At 43.2% G+C, this 20,538-nt stretch overlaps 1 protein-coding gene across 1 annotated transcript; it reads left to right on the top strand.

The window, feature by feature from the left end:
• The first annotated feature begins 6,137 nt into the window (after nt 1–6,137).
• LOC132879228 (tripartite motif-containing protein 16-like) lies at nt 6,138–20,234 on the top strand. Its single transcript, XM_060913713.1, has 6 exons — nt 6,138–6,728; nt 8,857–8,952; nt 9,113–9,346; nt 9,479–9,650; nt 19,387–19,440; nt 19,544–20,234. Exons 1-6 carry the CDS (start codon nt 6,138–6,140, stop codon nt 20,068–20,070), a joined length of 1,674 nt encoding a protein of 557 aa, XP_060769696.1. The 3' UTR covers nt 20,071–20,234.
• The last annotated feature ends 304 nt before the right edge of the window (nt 20,235–20,538 follow it).

The raw sequence follows: 20,538 nt of genomic DNA, 5'->3' as shown, positions 1-20,538 counted from the left end.
AGAAGGTCAAATCCATTGCTGAGTTAAGAAAGTAAACTGGTTTTTGTTCTTTTTTTTATCATTTACTTATCATTATCACTTATACTTATATCATTTACTCGTATCTATGTGTAAGCAGGATAAGACAAACAGTGGCAATTTATATTCTGAACAATCATCCTACCAATGTTGAAAACTGGCCGGCAAAAGTGACGATGGTTCAACATCGTATATTCGACCTTCTCTGACGGTCGACAGATCAACCTTTACCCACGGTGATTCAACAGTGATAAATCGATCTTCTCCGACGGCGGAGAAATCGACATTTCACGGCGCCGTTTCAGCGTTGATTTTCTGACTTACGACGGAAACCGACCATTCTGAATCGGCGCCGTTTCAACGTCCCTCTGCTATTTGGGTGTGCTTTATAGTGTTTTATAAACTCAGTTAAAGACTTTACTCCACTCCTGCTACTAATTTTCTCCTCATACACATTCACACTCATGGAAAACAACTGAAATAAAAATAATTAACACAAGATTCAGTTCATTCAGATTTATGAACTATATTATCTTTAGCAATAACTCCCAATACTAGTGACAGAGAGACTGTAAAATGTTCACCATGTAAAGCTACTGCACTCCATCATACATCACCATTCTACCTTCTTCCGGGTGAGGTACAAAATACGTTTATGGAAAGGCAGGGTGGGTATAACCTGAGAGGGGAAATGAATTTTAAGAGAGTAAATGTTAGAACAACTCTGAAAATTATGTGCATAACAGTCTGTGGGGTGAAATTGTGGAATGGTCTGGATAATGAACTCAAAAATAGCACCAACATAAAACTGTTTAAAAAATTATATAAAAACATGTTAATAAAAATATATGAGAATGAGGACAGGCAGACTATATAGGTGAGGATGAAATTGAGAGTAAGTCTGTGACTGGTCTTCTTGTATTTAGTGTATAGTTATAGGTATGTGTATATGTATGTACTGTATATATGTATTGTATGTGTGTATATATGCATAAGTATCTGTATATATGATTTAATTTGGTCGATATTATATCATGTCGGTATGTTTTGGTATGTTGGTATATTTTCTTTTTTGTTTACTGCTTTTGTTTTCTTTTGTATATATAGTTTATTATGGTGGAAAGTGACATTTGATTAGCGGTGGTATAGAGGGTTAGGATTGGATAAGTTATTACTTCTTCCTAATCCTTTCTGAACATTATGTTATTGCCTTGTGGCTATGCTATTCTGTTTGTTTATGATGATGTTTTGATTATTGTATTTTTTTTTATTTAAATTTTTATTTTTATATCTTTCTTCTTTATTGTTCAGAATAAAGTAATCAATCAATCAATCAATCAATCTACTCACACAGGCTAACCAGTTAGCAATAGGCACCAACAAGCTTTAAACATCACTAATGTACCGAATACACACAAACATTCGACGCTACAGTGATTTTAACAGCACAGACTCACTAAAAGGTGCCAAAATTTACACAAAATCACCCAAAAAAATCTATTTTTAAAGCGTTTAAAGACAGATAATGGCATTTGGGCATTTTCACTACTGCTCATTCGCGCCCTCTGCTGGTGAAACTACTGTTCACACAATTCTCATCTCTGTCTTTTATTTCCTGAAATCTTCCATCATAAACTCTCTGACAGGTTTACAGAGCTCTCAGTGGATCTGCACCCTCATGTATTTCAGAAACCCTCACACACTCTGTTCCAAATCAGGGTTTTAGGTCATTAAATGGTTTCTTTATTACTTTTTTCAAGAACAAGGAACTAAAAACTCTGGTGAATTAGCTCTCTGTCACGATACACCACCACTGAGCTCATAGGCTGGTCAGAGTGAAGCCAGCTGGCCGTCATCTTACCACTTCCATCGCGGAGCGGAACTCATTTAGGCTTCTGGAAGCTGCACAAAATTGGAGAAGTTATTTATGTAGTTGGTGAGAAAATTTAGAAGAAAAATGCCTACATGTGCAGCAGTGAACTGTACAAATCGTCAGGTCAAAGACTGTAGACGGACATTTCACCTGAGAGTATTGATAGCTCGTGCGTGATCAGTTTTACACGTGTGTACACAGCGCCGTTTGCATGGACCACTTATAGGAAGAACAAAAAAATCCGTTTCATCATTTTGTCTGTTTTTGTTGAAAATCTGACACTGATATCTGGGATGAACACTGTGACTGGGTCAGATTTTCAGTGGAAATGTCCCAGACTGGATCAAAGCCGATGTCTACAGTAGACGTGTTTGGTATTGAATGTGAGAGCTCAAGCTCAACGGCTCAAATCCAAAAAGAAAATGAATGGAGTAAATTAGCCTCAGGAGCCGAAATGAAAGAAGGACCATAGCCTTTTGGCAGAAATGCTAGTGAGGGATGCAAATAAAAAGAGAGGTGTTATTGTTCTAGTTGGGTCAGGAGGCATTTCTCTCTCCCTCTCCCTCCTTTTTTTCCCTGCTTGTGCTTGTGTCTTGTCTCGTCTGCTGTACTTTTTGAAGAGACTCTTCCTGCATTACTTTCTAAACTAAAAAAGCATGGAATTGATAAACTGGTCTCCTAACGAAATTGACACAGTTTTCTCGACGAGAAGTTTGGGTTTGGGGGAACCTGTTTGTCCTGCCGGAACGTTTGCGGCTGGTTACGTGATGGACGCGTGGGAGAGGTGTCGGGTCGTGTGCCTGGCGATTCTTTCTGTGGAGGACATTGAAGATATCTACCTATTCGGAACCATGATTACAGGACTTTTGCTGATTGGATTAGGCATTGCCCTGGTATATCGAGGAAATCAGACAACGGTGACAGCTGTTCAAAGCCCCACAAAGCTGCCCGATATGATTGGAGTGGTGGGCAAAGCTGTTGGCATTTGGACTGTCGACATTCAGAACTTTAACCACAAAATGGTTGTTATCTCAGAGCAGCTTTCAGCTTTGCAAGGAACACGTTTTTTGGAGATCAATTTGAATAGAATGGACGGAATGGACAGATATGGACGAGCGGTGAGGACGTGCAAAGACTGCGTCTGGAAAGACCAAACAATTCATATCTTATCGACATTCGGCGCCCTGAGACAGCTCCAGCCTCGGTTTAGGCTGTTGCTGAGAAAACATTTCCCCCTGAAGGTCAATGCCGGAAGACACTCTCATTCCTCGCATTCCTCTCTAACTCTCTGCGGTCGCCATTTTTACCCCCAGTGTGACAAGCGGGTGCGTGACCAGCGCCTTCATGGCTGCAGGAGCGGACGGCTGCTTGCTTGCGCTGGATTACCTCCTCCCCCTTACCCCTGATTCCCCCCCTCATGTCCCGTGTTTAAAGTGTACCTGTGTTGTAGTTGTGCTTATGCAAAGGTTTTTTTTAAATGTTCCCACACTGTACTCCTGACAGGAGCATAGTGGGGGGGGTGTTCTTTTTTTTCCTTATCTCTCCTCATGTTGTGTTTCCTTTTTATCTTTATCCCTGTCTTCCTGTCCTGTCTACCCTATGTCAATTGTACTGTATGTTGTATATGTACTGACAGGTTGACGGCTAATTTCGCTGGTACATGTGACTAGTGACAATAAAGGGCATCATCATCATCGTCATCATCATATTTTCATTTCCCTCAGGCTAAGCACAATTGACTATGTAGATCATCGACACATGTCACACCCACTTGCACAAATTGACAAAATGTGCACGATTATCTCTTTTATCTGCATGATTTTAGTTTAAATTGAGTGCAAGTATATTGATAAGTACTCTTAAATCAGGGTTGGTCATATTTCCCGGACAACGGCTTATTTCCCGGATGGTGTCCGATCTATGATTTCCTGTATAAAGTCAATGGGAGACGTTTATTATAACAGCCTTTGTGTTGGAATAATAATTAAAGTAAGTCAGTAAATTATAGATAAGGGAGAAGAAATATACTAAAGAGAAAGATACAGGGGCGGCACGGTGGTGTAGTGGTTAGCGCTGTCGCCTCACAGCAAGAAGGTCTGGGTTCGAGCCCCATGGCCGGCGAGGGCCTTTCTGTGTGGAGTTTGCATGTTCTCCCCGTGTCCGCGTGGGTTTCCTCCGGGTGCTCCGGTTTCCCCCACAGTCCAAAGACATGCAGGTTAGGTTAACTGGTGACTCTAAATTGAGCGTAGGTGTGAATGTGAGTGTGAATGGTTGTCTGTGTCTATGTGTCAGCCCTGTGATGACCTGGCGACTTGTCCAGGGTGTACCCCGCCTTTCGCCCGTAGTCAGCTGGGATAGGCTCCAGCTTGCCTGCGACCCTGTAGAAGGATAAAGCGGCTACAGATAATGAGATGAGATGAGATGAGAAAGATACAGTGTATATGAGAAAAACTGAAGTCATCTCCGTGAAAATAATTACAGTAGTAATAAAGAGACATTCAAAAAAAATGATCAGAGACTGAAATGGAAAAGGTAAAAAAAAAAAAACAGTGAAGGGGAGCGCTACACAAATATGTAAGGAATGTGGTTGAAGTTGAGAAAATAAGAGGAGGTAATGAAATGGGGAAAAAAGTCAGGAGATACTTTTCTTCGGGCAAATTTGATCAGATACCACGGTTTAACACGTGAGCCAAATACACGCGATGGGAGGGTAAGATGGCGGCCAGATGGCTTCACTCGTCTCTACAGCGGGGAATAGGCTCTGAGCTCTCCAGACTTTATGTCGAGCTCAGTGTACACCACCCACATAACAATCACTGAAATCACTGTGTGTTAAATCAACATTTTCTGACAAGGTTAATTATGGCAATAGTTTACCTGGGCTGTCATGACTGTCTCACTACTGCCACTGTTGGGAGTGGAGCAAGAAGTCAAAAGGAAATCTAGTTCCTATCCGTCTCATCTCGTCTCGTCTTCTTCCGCTTATCCGGGGCCGGGTCACGGAGGCAGCAGTCTAAGCATGGAAGCCCAAACTTCCCTTTCCCCAGACACCTCGGCCAGCTCCTCGGGAAGAACACCGAGGCGTTCCCAGGCCAGCCAAGAGACATAGTCCCTCCAGCGTGTCCTGGGTCTGCCCCGGGGCCTCTTCCCGGGGGGACATGCCTGGAACACCTCCCCAGGGAGGCGTCCAGGAGGCATCCAAAAAAGATGCCCGAGCCACCTCAGCTGATTCCTCTCAATGTGGAGGAGCAGCGGCTCTACTCCGAGCTCCTCCCGAGTGACTGTGCTTCTCACCCTATCTCTAAGGGAGCGCCCAGCCACCCTGCGAAGGAAACTCATTTCGGCCGCTTGTATCCGCGATCTTGTTCTTTCGGTCATTACCCAAAGCTCATGACCATAGGTGAGAGTCGGAACGTAGATTGACCAGTAAATTGAGAGCTTCGCCTTTTGGCTCAGCTCCTTCTTCACCACGACGGAACGGTAAAGCGACCACATCCAAAACAGTTTAAATGAGAAAGTTTGAGATATTTTTCCAAGCTCTTTACACTCTAACTTAACGAGATGCAGGGGGTGGGAGCATGGCAAGGGCGGGCTTGTTTCTTTTCAAAATATGGCTTTCGGGAGCCGTTATTCCAAAATCTAGTACCCCATAGCCCATAGACTGCCATTATAAAACTTAGCAGAAAAGTCACTCGTTTTTAACTCGCTCTAGTGACCTCACTTTTTACACTACAGACAAAATACTTACATCAGTGCGTTCAGGAGAGCCTTGTGGCGCCCACAGTGAAAGAATTTTGTGAATATCTCCTACCGTTTTCATGTAAATCCCTGTTGTTTGGAGGGACCTATTTCTGTCTCTCCCTGCATTTTGAGGTGGTACCTCGATATGATTGGATGGCGTTTTTCCTTTATTTTACACTGTAGACTGGATTAAAATATTTCGTTTTTGGGTCAAACCTTCTATTGTACTGCTTGCAACATGGGTGTGAGGAGCTTTTCAAGCAATATGGTAAAAAATACTCCTGAAAAAAATCTCATACCCCACCTTTAATCTTAATCAGTGCAGTTACATGGGTAATATTTCTGCACTGAAGGGAGATGAAATGGTTAATATAGGAGTGTTCATGACCTCTCTGTGTTTGTGCTCCTCCTCTCTCCATCACTCTTTCACACACAGAACCAGGAAGTAACTCCTCATTTCGGAGAAAAAAACCTGATCTCGCTCTCTCTCTGTGATTTCAGGAAAATGACTGAGGCCAGTATTTCAGTAGCTCAGGACCAGTTCATGTGTCCAGTGTGTCTGGATCTCCTGAAGGATCCGGTGACTATCCTCTGTGGTCACAGTTTCTGTAAGGTGTGTATTAATGGCTGCTGGGATCAGGAGGATCAGAAGGGCGTCTACAGCTGTCCTCAGTGCAGAGACACTTTCACTACAAGGCCTGTTCTACGCAGAAACAACATGCTGGATGAAGTGGTGGAGAAACTGAAGAAGACTGAAGTCCAAGCTGCTTCTCCTGCTCACTGTTACGCTGGACCTGGAGATGTGGAGTGTGATTTCTGCACCGGGAGAAAACACAAAGCCGTCAAGTCCTGTCTGATGTGTTTGGCTTCTTATTGTGAAATTCATCTGAAACCTCATCTTGAAGTTCCTGCTTTGAAAAAACACACATTAATTGAAGCCTCAGCAAAACTCCAAGAGAAGATCTGCTCTGAACATAACAAGCTGATTGAGATCTACTGTCGTACTGATCAAACCTGCATCTGTTATTTGTGTACGATGGAAAATCACAAAGGTCACGACACCGTCACAGCCGCAGCAGAAAGAGCTGAGAAACAGGTGAGAACTAGAAATCTTTCCAGAATTAAATCATCTTAATTATAGTTTCCCATTGAGAGGAAACACACACACACACAGTACATAACATTCACAGCTCTAAGAAACATGAATGTATCGTCAAGCCGGAAAGTCTGTACACCCCTTTCACCTTTTCCACATTTTATTATGTTACAGACTTATTCTACAGTAGATTTTCATTTTTTGCCTCAAACATCACACAATCGCCAATATTTATGAAGTGTCATGTTGGAAAATAAACCTTCGCCCCAGTCTGAGGTCCAGAGCGCTCTGGAGCAGGTTTTCTTCAAGGATCTCCGTGTACTTAGCTGCATTCATCTTTCAGGACTAGTCACTCCGTTCCTGCTGCTGAAAAACATCCCCACATCATGATGCTGCCACCGCCATGCTTCACTGTAGGGATGGCATTAGCCAGGTGTTGATGAGCAGTGCCTGGTTTCCTTCAGATATGACGCTTAGTATTCAGGCCAAAAAGTTCAATTTTGGTTTCATCAGACCAGAGAGTCTTGTTTCTCATGGTTTGAGAGTCCTCTAGGTGCCTTTTGGCAAACTCCAAGTGTAACGGAGGTCGTCTCCCCTCTCCCACGTTCTCTCTGCGTTGTGTATTTCGAAGGAAGGACGTCACACCCGACCTGATTTTAGAGTTTTATTGTTCTGAGATCTCTGCCTGAAGCCAATCGCAAAAGAGCAGAGTGCATAATACACTGTACAAGCATAAATAAAAATGCATAACCAGTGGCACACCTGAGATATATGAAAAGAAATAAAAACAATCAGGCACCGGAGCAAGCCAGACGCGTAACACTCCTGCCAAACAAACCAGGTAAACCACATTAAATACAGCGGACAGTACTACACTCATAACATTGCTAGCTGAAGCAATTGAGCTACCACTCCAGCCTCGCTAGCTGACTGCAATGTGAGCAAGTGTGCTAAACTGATTTAATGCACATAGAAATAAAACAGCAAACTCGTGCATACAGCACACAATGCACTAACATTGCTACTACGTTACAGATATACAAAACTCAAACTAGCAAATAAGAAAACAAAATAAAAAAATAAAAATCAAAACCGTGCACATAAATACCACATACCTCTGCCTGAAGCCAGTCGCAAAAGAGGCAGAGTTGAGGGCATCAGCAAATTTAAAAGGTCTACAACAGACTACAACAGGATTTAAAGGGAAATGGACACGAAATCAAACATGGATGGGGAAATTCAGGGAACACATTCAACCCTGTTACACAAGCAGGCTGTCATATGCCTTTTGCAAAGGAGTGGCTTCCTTCTGGCCACTCTACCATAAAAGCCTGATTTGTGGAGCGCTGCCTGGATGGTTGATCTTCTGAAAGTTTCTCCCATCTCCACATGGATATGCTGGAGCTCTGTCAGAGTGACCCTCAAGTTCCTGCTCACCTCCCTGGCCAAGGCCTGTCTTCCTTGATTGCTCAGTTTGGCCAGGCGGCCAGGTCTAGGAAGATTCTTGGTGGTTCCAAACTTCTTCCACTGTCGAATGATGGTGGCCACTGTGCTATTTGGGACCTGTAAAGCTGCAGCAATTTTTCTGTACCCTTCTCCAGATCTATGACTTGACACAATCCTGTTTCTGAGGTCTGCAGATAATTCCTTTAACCCCATGGCTTGGAGTTTACTCTGACATGCACTGTCAACTGTGGGACCTTATATCGGCAGGTATTGGCAAGTCCCAATCATGTCCAATAAATTTAATTTACCACAGGTGGACTCCAATTAAGTTGTAGAAACATCTCAAGCAGTATCCGTGGAAATAAAACGCACCTCAGTTCACTTCTGGGTGTCATATCAAAGGGTGTGTACACTTGTGCACATATATTTAACATTTTGATTTTTAATAAATTAGCACAAAAAAAACCTGCTTTCACTTTGTCATTATGCGCTATTTTGTGGAGAATTTTGTGACAAAAAAATGAACTCAATCTATTGTAGAAGAAGTACGTAATGTAATAACGTGGAGAAAATGAAAGGGGTGTGCAGACTTTCCGGCTTGACTATACTTTGAACTGACATTAATATGGAACCAGTTCGCTCGTACTGTATAAAAAGCTGAATGTATTTTATTTGTCCTCAGAGTGAGTTAAAGGAGGAGCAGATGAAATCCCAGCAGAGAATCCAGGAGAAGCAGAAGAAGGTGCAGGAGCTGAAACAGGCTGTGAACACTATAAAGGTGAGCAGTGAGCAGAGACAGAGCTGCTCCTAGAAACACACACAACATGGACAACGAGTCATTTACAGTCCCAGTAAGAGAGGGAATGATAGATGAGCTTTAAATCTTGTGTGTGTGTGTGTGTGTGTGTGTGTGTGTGTGTGTGTGTGTGTCCTAACAGCTCAGTGCACAGACAGCAGTGGAGGACAGTGAGAGGATCTTTACTGAGCTGATCAGCTCCATGGAGAAAAAGCGCTGGGAGGTGACGGAGCTGATCAGAGATCAGGAGAAGGCTGAACTGAGTCGAGCTGAACGACTCCTGGAGCAACTGGAGCAGGAGATTGCTGATCTTCAGAGGAGAGTCACTGAGCTGGAGCAGCTTTCACACACACACGATCACATCCATTTCCTCCAGGTAACACTCACTGTCTGATCTACAGAGCCAGCTGTTCCTCACACACTCTCTAAAACACCTCTCATTAAGGGAACAATAAATGTCCCTGTCTGACATCACAAGTGGGTTTTACATTTCATTTGCTTTCTGTAGGTTTTAGCTTCTGGACGTCGCTCTCCTCCATTTCAAAGACCATCATTTCACACATCCAGCGTCACTGTCCATCAACATCTCTCATTTGATGGAGTGAGGAATTCTCTCTCAGATCTGAAAAAGAGACTCGAGGAATTCTGTGAGGAGGAATTCAACAAAATCCCTCCACATGGTAAGAGGAGCTGTTCCTGCTGGAGAAACACAGTGATGTGTTATTTCTTAGCGATGCTCCTGCTTTCTTTTCTGCAGACACTTTATTCACCCGACACTTTGAACTAAAACACTGATTTAAAATGAATAAACTGCGTGGATCACTTTCAAGGTTCTGACTGCAAAGTTGAATTCTGGGTAAAATGTTCTATTTCTGTTCCTGTTGGAGTTTCGAGATGTTTCGCTGCTGCACACACACACTGTGTGTCCTGTGTGTAATTGTTTTGCCGAGATAAAAAACGTCCTGCATTTTACAATTCCAAAAATTGCTGAAACAAGTGAGCAACAATATCACGTGACCACAATGGGGCGTGTTTGACCTACTGTTCACCAAGACAAGTCGGCCAGGGCAAACATGGTGGACTTGGCTCTGCCACCACCTAAAAGCCAGCGGAATAGAATAGAATAGAATAGAATAGAATAGAATGCCTTTATTCTCACTGCACAAATGTACAACGAAATTTAGTTCATCATAGGAGAGCAAAGCCTCTGCGTACATGCGCGCCGCCACTCGGGCACTTCAGCTCAAAGTTGAAGAAAAGGAAAGCCTGCCAAGTGAGTGCAACTACAAGATAGAGCAAGGTTAGATGGCATGTCATTTTTTTATGTACCGAGTATGGAGTTATAGGGGTCTTTCACATGACATCATCGTAACTGTGGATTTGTTTATCTGGCCAAGCTTTGTGTTTGACAACGACCAGCACAATTTTTCTTTTTTGGAAATTTTCAAAAACATTCTGGCATGAAACCTACCTCGAAATATTGGTCCGCATCTGTAGTTTTGTCTGCCTTTAGTATTTCCGGTGTGTTTAGAAATCCCAAATATCAAATAATTCAGGATGTCGTCGTGTCCCAAATCCGGTAGCCGTTTTGCCAAACACGTTTCAAGAGGAATAAATACACCTGTGGCTAAATTAAGAAGAAAAAGCTTTTATTCTTGTCACATTTACACTCAAACACAATGAAATTCCTCCTCTCAATTTAAACCATCTGAAGCTGTGAACGCTTGCACATAGAGAGATAGAGAGAGAGAATTTGAATTTTTAAATCATACTCTATTCAGTTTTACATAACTAGAGCACGACAAGCAATTATTCCTTTCCATCAAAGATATGTCTAAAATGCCATTATAGTGCAGATTGCTTTTTTGACACACCACACATCCTTAAATGTTTCAAGATTTTGCATTAGCTCATAAAACCTGAAATCAACCAAAACTCTGGCTTTAACCTAGTCTGGTTAACACCAGACCATATCACAAGTGAAATATGGTCTGGAATCCGCCTATTGAATTTCTCGTAGGGGAGGTGTGGTTTACGATTGTCAACGGCCGTTTATTGGACGTTGCGAATGTCTATCATTTGGCGTATACGTAGCCCATGGCTAATCATGGCAGTTGTACCCGGTGACGTAGTTAGAGCGGCGAAGAGGCGAAGAAGAGAAGGAAAGAGTCATTGTATCTTTCTTTCGTTCATACAATTCTGTACTTGTTTCTTATCTGTAATAAAAAAAAGAGAAGGAAAGAAAAGGCAAAACAAAAATAGGAAAACAATGGCACTGAACGATTACTGCCGTTTGTGCAAGACAAAGCTTGATCAAAAGTTTGGTTCGTATCGCTCACCGCCATGTTAAATGTGATCCGTAAACAGTCCCAAATAAACTACAAGCTTCCGTTTGTCGAGTAGTACGCGTCACCGTCTTTCCACCCCTCCCCACTCTCTGATTGGCTCCCTAACTCAGGCGAGCCTTTAGACCATAGTTTCCATGCTGTCTTTTCAGATCGGAACGATTGTGCAAAGCAGCATGGGATTTCCCAGGCTAGCTTTAACCAGGGTGGGAAACAGAACAACGACATTAGTCCCTGGTTGGTGCTCGACCTTATTCCACCTAGTAATGTAAATAGCCATCTTGGCTTGACCCAGGACGAAATTCAAAATTTTACATACATTTTGTCTTTTCTTAACATATTTAAAACCAAGGACAAATGTCTCAGTGGAGAATTCTTCACTAAATGCACCAAATACATCTTTCAGCATGCAAAACAAGGGTTTTAGTCTTAAACAAAAAGTAAAAGCATGAAAAACAGTTTCCCTTTGGTAGCAGAAAGGACATTCCTGACTTACATTTCTGTTTATCACTGAAACAAAAGCATTGACAGCGACTGCTCCATGAAGAATTCTCCACTATAAATCACCCACTCTCTTAGCCAATGGTGGTTTATAAAGTGCTCTCCATTCCGGCCTCACCCCACTACTCAGTTTGAGAGCTGCACTCCACGGTGTGTCAGCTCTGCTCTCCAAGCTTTTTTTTTATTAAAAGCTTTGACACAAGCATGATACAGCTGTTTCCCTGTAGCCATGTTTAGCAGCATAGTGTTTGGGGTCCTAGATAGAAGTGGACCTGTACACCCATCCAAATTGGGCCAGACCACCAGCCCAGGAAAAAGGTCCTGCTCGTTAGGACGACACACCCCTGCACAATAGTCCACAAGCAGTCCAATCTCATCTGTGGTGCAGGCAGCATGCCATTTTTCCAGGAGCTGCGATGACACCCGAAGCGACCTCATCCCCAAGGAATCAGCAAGCCCTCTTCTATTCCCAAAATATGGCCCCGTCAAGTCCACTACATCTTTCAAAGTGACGATCTTGGCACCACACAGCATCTTCTGTAGTGACGGAAAATTGGCAGAGGAGACATCTAGATGAGCACCTCCAACCACAGGCTCTTGCAAGAGCCAATGTAAAGAGGTTGCAGGGCCAAGCCTTCTGACATTAAACAAGGCCCAGACTTTCAAACAACTGCAATAAAACAGTGGCAACTTTGAAAACAACATTTCATCTGTTTTCATCAAAAACAAAGATTTGTCTAACCCCAAACTCCCACCCATTTTCAATATTGCACAGCTCAAACCCCTCCATGCAACATCTGTAGGCCCCGTCAAGAGCCTTTTTACAAACTGCAGTCTAAAAGCTGCAGTCCTACTTTGTACCGTAAGTGTATGAGGCCCTGCCCCCCATCTTTCGGCAAAAACAACACAGACTGAGGTACTCAATGCAGCCCATCTCAAAAGAAATTTCCAATAATAGACTGAATCTTTTGTAGCAGGTCAGGTGGAGGGTCTACACAGGCTAGTCTATGCCAGAAGGATGAAACTACTAGATTGTTAATAATGAGTACACGCCCGGGCGGCACGGTGGTGTAGTGGTTAGCGCTGTCGCCTCACAGCAAGAAGGTCCTGGGTTCGAGCCCCGGGGCCGGCGAGGGCCTTTCTGTGTGGAGTTTGCATGTTCTCCCCGTGTCCGCGTGGGTTTCCTCCGGGTGCTCCGGTTTCCCCCACAGTCCAAAGACATGCAAGTTAGGTTAACTGGTGACTCTAAATTGACCGTAGGTGTGAATGTGAGTGTGAATGGTTGTCTGTGTCTATGTGTCAGCCCTGTGATGACCTGGCGACTTGTCCAGGGTGTACCCCACCTTTCGCCCGTAGTCAGCTGGGATAGGCTCCAGCTTGCCTGCGACCCTGTAGAAGGATAAAGCGGCTTGAGATAATGAGATGAGATGAGAATGAGTACACGCCCCCTATAAGACATTTTTGACAAAAGCCACTTCCACTTTTCAAGCCTTCCCTTAACACTTTCAACCGCCCCCTCCCAATTTTTCCCCATAACTTCATAATTCCCCAGAAAAACGCCCAAATACTTGAACCCATCTTTCCTCCAACTTAAATTATCTGGGAGACTTGGCACCCCCTCCACCCATTGACCCAGCAATAGAGCCTCACTTTTTGACCAATTTACCTTGGCTGATGAGAGTAACCCAAACTCCTTAAGGATGTCCACCACCATCTCTATATCCCTTCTCCCACTAATCAGTAAAACTATATCATCAGCATAGGCTGACACACGAAGAGGTACCACACACCCAGGCACAGACACACCCCTTAAAGTTATTCTTAATCTCTGCAAAAGAGGCTCTATTGCTAAAGAGTATAACATACCAGACAGGGGGCAGCCTTGCCTCACACCTCTGCCAACCTTAAAGGGAGCACTTAAACCACCATTGACTTTGAGAATACTCTCCACATCACTGTACAGAACCCTGACCTTCTGAACGAAGCCTTCACTAAATCCAAAGGCATATAAGGTGTCCCACAGATAATTATGCTCCACCCTATCAAAAGCTTTCTCTTGGTCTAATGAGACCAACCCTACATCAAGCCCCAACATTTTTGCCATGCCTATAACATCACGGACTAAAGAGACATTATCAAAAATGGATCTACTGGGAATACAGTAGGTTTGGTCTGGATGGATGACCTGGTCTATCACCCTACATAGTCTGTTGGCCAGTGCTTTGGATAATAATTTATAGTCACTACACAGAAGCGACACAGGTCTCCAGCACTTTATATCAGTGAGATCACCTTTTTTAGGTAGAAGCGTGAGGACTGCCCCACGACAGCTCACTGGCAGGAGTCCTCCAGCAAGACTGTCATTGAGCACTGCAAGCAAATCCTCCCCCACCTCAGACCAAAAAGACTTATAAAAGTCTATAGGGAGTCCATCCAGGCCAGGAGCCTTGCCAACCTCCATACCGTGAAGGGCCCTCTTCAATTCCTCCAACATCAGAGCTGAATCAAGTTCGGCCAAGGAATCCGCTGAAACCTGAGGCAATCCCTCCATGAACACACTGTCAGCCTGTTCACCACTTAGTTTGCTCCTGTGTAGATCTTCATAAAACTGTGCAGCTCTACATGCACACTGGTCAAAAGGGTTCCAGACTCAGATTTCAAAGAATGAATACATTTTCTCTGGCCATTTTTCTTCTCCAAGCTAAAGAAAAATTTTGAAGGTACATCCATCTGATCTACACACTGAAAACATGAACGGACCAACACTCCTTGTGCATTAAGACCTAACAGCTCAGCTAAGGCACCCTTCTTGGTTGCTAGATTGTCAATGTCATCATGATCCCCAGTAGAGTAAGCCAAATTTTGAATTTCTACTAACTCTGCTTCTAGAATTTCAATTGACCGAGTTCTGTCACTTGTGATGTTTCGAGTATACTGTTTACACAATTGTTGGATTTGCACTTTGCCAAAGTCCCACCACTGTTGTAAAGAAATAAAAGATGCCTTGCATTCACGAAACTCATCCCAAAAGGCTTTGAAAACATCCCTAAAGTCCTTATCCTGGGTTAAAGTAGTGTTAAAATGCCAATAAGCACTCTTTGGCTTCACTGAGTTCAAGAAAACACTGCACACAACCAAACTATGATCTGAAAAACTTACAGGAGTAATATCACAGTTCTTAAACATATTAAGATGATGTTTAAAATTTCTCCATACATTGCTTAGGGGGGGCGGCACGGTGGTGTAGTGGTTAGCGCTGTCGCCTCACAGCAAGAAGGTCCTGGGTTCGAGCCCCGGGGCCGGCGAGGGCCTTTCTGTGTGGAGTTTGCATGTTCTCCCCGTGTCCGCGTGGGTTTCCTCCGGGTGCTCCGGTTTCCCCCACAGTCCAAAGACATGCAGGTTAGGTTAACTGGTGACTCTAAATTGACCGTAGGTGTGAATGTGAGTGTGAATGGTTGTCTGTGTCTATGTGTCAGCCCTGTGATGACCTGGCGACTTGTCCAGGGTGTACCCCGCCTTTCGCCCATAGTCAGCTGGGATAGGCTCCAGCTTGCCTGCGACCCTGTAGAAGGATAAAGCGGCTAGAGATAATGAGATGAGATGAGATGAGATGAGACATTGCTTAGGTCATGTGTCTGCATACACTGGCTAAGTCTTCTGCGTGAAAGCATATGCGGCTCAACGTGATTTCTGTCAATGTCCTGCTCTGTGCAATTAAAATCCACCCCCAATAAACAGATATTCATCACCATTGCATCCAGAAATAACAGTAGACAATGTTTCTTAAAAAGCCACTCTTTCTGCTGCAGTGGTTGGGGCATACACATAAACAAAAACATAACTTTCAAAACAAGCTCTAACCTTTAGTAATCTTCCGTCTATAACTTCCACCATTTCATAAGAAATGGGAGTAAAACTCTTTGCAAACAGATATGCGACTCCACCACTAACGTTGGAATTGTGGCTCAAAAGAGAAAGACCCTCCCACTCCAGTGCCCAATCAGCTACGTTCCTTGCATCACTGTGCGTCTCTTGCAAAAGAAGGACGTCTAAACGCTTAATGCGTGACAAAAGTTGAAGCTGTGCCCTTTTCAAGGGATCCCTCGCCCCATTGATATTTAGGGAGGCTATACAAAAGTCACCCATGATCAAAAACAAAAATAAACTGTATAATTACAAACATTTTGCTGCTTGTTTGGGTGCTACCTTCTTTGATTTACTGTTTTTACCCAGAAGGGTATTTAGCTTTGTAAGGAACTGAGTTAAACGGTAAACTTCAGGATTAGAAAAAAGCCTGTCCGAAATGAACTGTTTTGTTCTAGCCATGAACTGTTCAAGATCAGGGAAAAAATTGTCAATATGAACATTTCTGACATTCTTTGTTTCACTCAGAAAATTTTTAATATCTTCTACGGTGTAATCTTGAGTAGTGTAGCCACTCTTGCGCAAACTACAATCCACACTACAGTCAGACTCTAAATCGCTTTCTATCGTAGGTTTACTTTGGCCTCGTGCAGGCTTCTTTTTTGATTTAGCAAACTCATCACTTTGTAAACGCTTGCGAGTTTTGGGGGGCACTTTAAAAACATTTGGTTCATCCTCTGCTTCCATTTGAGAACTTTCATCCTATGCATCAATCTCATCTGTTAGATAATCATCATCTACTGCTCCACTAGTTTGGGGAATATCTACACTTTCGGGCTCAGCTTGGGATGCACCTTCCCCTGCTGGCTCATCAGGGGTACTACGTGGAGGGCTTACCTCAACTGAGGAACTTTCCCCCTCTCCCTCTGTCGGAATACTATTAGCTTCTACACCCTCCCCATTATTGGGAACGTTATCACTGGGGGTTTGCTCGCTATTAGATTTCCCCTCAGCTAGAGTACTACCCATTCTGTCTTGGCAAGCCAGCACTAAATGGCCAATCTGGCCACAATAACAACACTTCATCAAACAGGAGGACACATAAACTGAATAATGAAACCCCTCTACCGGCACATTCAGAGTAAAATCTAAGTCTTTGTTATCTTTTATGATCATATACACAAAACGTCTGAACGACACAACATGTTTAAGGAGTGGATTGCTGCTGGAAATCGCTATCTTCCTTATGGGTGATACCAGTTTACCATGACGAGATAGAGCTTCAATAAGGATTTCATCCTTAATAAAGGGCGGAATATTGGAAATAATTACTTTTTTAGAGGGAGCTGATAAAGGGAGCACTGAGGTGAAAGCACCATCAATTACTACTCCCCTTTCAACCATTTCATTTGCCAGTTCCACCATCTCAAGAAACAAAATGACTGCCTTGTTCATACGGGCTGCAGAGAGAATTTTGTTGTGACCGACCATCTCACCAACAGCCAAAACACGCTCTTCAACGCTGGCATTTGCTGCTATTTTAATGGCATGCCACAGCGTTAAAGACCCAAACATTCCTGTGCCTGAGGCCACCATGCTCCCAGATCGGGGCAGACGCCTCGGCAAAGAAATAAAAACAAAAAACTGAACTACTCCAAATAATCCACCCAAACTAACTCTTAAACAAAAAAACAAAACAAGCCATACAAAAAACGGAAAGAAAACAGCAAAAGACGAGAAAAGGTAGAAAAAGTAGTGAAAACAATGGCACAGCGGCCACACTCAACACCACTCACACACTTGGACTCCACCCACTTGCTCAGCATGTGCCCGAGAGAGAGAGAGCAAAATAAATAAATAGATTTCTGGGTAAATTATATGGGTCTGTGATGCCTGCATGTTTCAGAATTTTAATGTAACACAATCTGCTGGCATTTTTAAATTTTTAATTTTCACGATGTTTTCTGCGCATCGCCATCTTGGTGTGACGCAGTCCCAGAGTTATGCTCATTAGTTAAAGGATATGGGACATGGATTTTTTTCTGGGCATACAGTAATTATGTATAAAGGACATAAGAAATGCCATCTAAATCACTGCAGGGCATCAAAAATGTGAAAATCATCACATTATTCAAGTTTTTTTATACATCAGCGTAAAACAAGGATTCGTTAATGAGCTAGGTGGTCACGTGACCCGTGACGTAACAAAAACTTTCCAAGGAGCCAGCGCTTGGGAATCTAATGTAAACATGTTACCGAAATGGACACCATCGACAGTGATATTCCCGATGTTTCACAGAGATGTGAAGTTAGACCCTATCAATTCGAACCGATAGCTGGAAATTCACATGAACATGGATCTTGTCTTTACTCTGACGGGTCAGATGATTCTGAGAGTGAGGGTTCATTCAGCCCTCATGAAACTGAAAGCGGTCGGCTCGATAACACTTCCCGGTAAGTTAAAAACAGTTCTGCTCAAAGGCTAATGATCTGTTGAAAGAAGTATTATTTTTGTATCATACATTGAAAGTTCATCATAGATCTAGCTAAAGTCCGTTGCAAGCTAGTTTTTTTTTTGCTGATATTTTTCGAGATTGATTGAGATACAATGCTTCCAGAGTCCGAGATGAAAACATTCAAAATGGCGAAACGAGTCGGAATTATGATAATCAATAATTGATACAACCAAAATTATAATACTAATCCTTACCTCGGCTTTCAGTCGCTTAGCGAATGCACCTCGGCATTTTTCCGCATGAGGCCCATGGTAAAACCACACTTCCAGGAGGGGCTGCCGTCTGCCTCCCAAGCCGGCCGAGAGCGCTCCTCGTCGGGCACGGCCAGGCACGCGAATGCCCTGGTTCGTCCGCCCTGTCTAAAAAATAATGGTACAACTCCGAGTGAAGGTAAATTTGGCTTGGCAATTAATTTCGTTCAGTACCTGAGTATTAATGTTGAAAGAATCCTCTGTGAAATGGTTCGAACGCAGTTTGTGGGAAACAGTAGGTACAAAGTTTTTTCTACAGCAGTAGTGAGCCCACACTTTCCTCAGCTTCGGGTCCTTGGGGAATGCAAAAAAAAACTTACTCCAGGGCATTTCCCATTGGAATTATTGCAACCATAAGCAGCACAATACACTATGATGTCCAATGTACGTTAAAGACTATAAAAACAATTTTCTTGTCATCCACTTCTCCATTCATCTACCCGCTTGTGCTGTGCCCGAAAGTTTTTGTGACGTATGATCACGTGACAGCGGCTCTTCCGGTTGTAGAAAATGCATATCGGAAGTCGAGCAGAAATGCCATATAATCATCACGAATATAACGATTTTGCTGAATTTAATAGATGATTTTGTATTTGTTGATGCAATTAATTCATATTTTTAATGGAAAGAAACTGATATAGCGTGCATTTATGTTTCATGTCCCATATCCTTTAAGGCTCCTGGTGTTCGGCTCTTTGTGTAGGGCCACACTGTTTACTTCGAGAGTTCGGAAAACAGTGCCAAAATGGAGAAAAGCGACTCTCAGCACATCAAACTGTTTACACCTCATCCGCATGATCTTGGTCTTATGAGAGAGAGGAAAATATCATGCACAATTATTATTATTATTATTTTAAATTTCAGATAACTTTGCAGTTAGCACCTTTAAACTCTTTCCATCTTTTACACAAACTCATGTTTCTATTTTTCTCTCCACAGCTGCAGCAGTTCAGATCATTTCAGGACCACAGAGCAGAGAAGAGTTTCTGAAATGTACATCTAACACACACACACACACACACTTCACATAAATATATTGTGTGAATTAAACCCAACATGTTCACATTGTTCAGTTTGTTTTTCTCTTTTATTTTAGATTTCTGTTATCTGACTCTGGATCCCAACACGGCACATCGTCGCCTCATTCTGTCTGAGAAGAACAGAGCGGTGAGATGGAGTGAGAGAGAGCAGCGTTACTCTGATCATCCAGAGAGATTTGATTACTGGCCTCAGGTGTTGTGTAAGGAGAGTGTGTGTGGACGCTGTTACTGGGAGGTGGAGTGGAGCGGTGCTGCTGTGGACATATCAGTCTCATATAAAGACATCAGCAGGAAAGGACAGGGTGATGAGTGTTGGTTTGGAGGCAACAAATCCTGGAGTCTGTGGTGTTCTTCTTCTCTCTCTTTCTGGCACAACAACATAGAGACTGATCTCAGAGTTCCATCAGCCTCCAGAATAGGAGTGTATGTGGATCACAGTGCAGGAACTCTGTCCTTCTACAGCGTCTCTGACACGATGAAGCTCCTCCACAGAGTCCACACCACATTCACTCAGACTCTATACGCTGGGTTTGGGCTCTCCTGGTTTCCTGGTTCTACAGTGAGATTGTGTGATCCAGAATAAAAGTGTGGAATGTTTTCTGTAAAATTCCTGCACGTTGCCACGTTGTTGCTCAGTCGTCTGTTTCACTAGAACATAATCCAGCTGCACAAAAACACTCATTTTAATATTTAAATTAAAACAGATGAATAATTTTAAATAATTAAAAAGGAAATGTTAAAAATTAACTGTCAGACTTTTTACTGTATCTGACACGGTCTCAGATTTGCACATTTGTAACATTTCACAAGACTCAGTTTGTATGACTGGGTGGCACAGTGGTGTAGTGGTTAGCACGGTCGCCTCACAGCAAGAAGGTTCCGGGTTCGAACCCAGTGGCCGTCGAGGGCCTTTCTGTGTGGAGTTTGCATGTTCTCCCCGTGTCTGCGTGGGTTTCCTCCGGGTGCTCCGGTTTCCCCCAAAGACATGCAGTTAGGTTGACGTGGGGTGGCCTTGGGCTGAGGTGCCCTTGAACAAGGTACTGAACCCCTG

This window comes from Neoarius graeffei, chromosome 2 (genome assembly GCF_027579695.1).
Source record: "Neoarius graeffei isolate fNeoGra1 chromosome 2, fNeoGra1.pri, whole genome shotgun sequence".
Classification (NCBI taxonomy): Eukaryota; Metazoa; Chordata; class Actinopteri; order Siluriformes; family Ariidae; genus Neoarius; species Neoarius graeffei.
Note: the sequence above shows the minus strand (reverse complement) of the source record. Positions and strands in the feature narration are given on the sequence as shown.

Coding starts and splice junctions, on each gene's coding strand:
- LOC132879228 (XM_060913713.1), top strand. CDS start 6,138: ATGACTGAGGCCAGTATTTCAGTAGCTCAGGACCAGTTCATGTGTCCA. Junction 8,953..9,112: donor AGGCTGTGAACACTATAAAG/GTGAGCAGTGAG, acceptor GTGTCCTAACAG/CTCAGTGCACAGACAGCAGT. Junction 9,347..9,478: donor ATCACATCCATTTCCTCCAG/GTAACACTCACT, acceptor TGCTTTCTGTAG/GTTTTAGCTTCTGGACGTCG.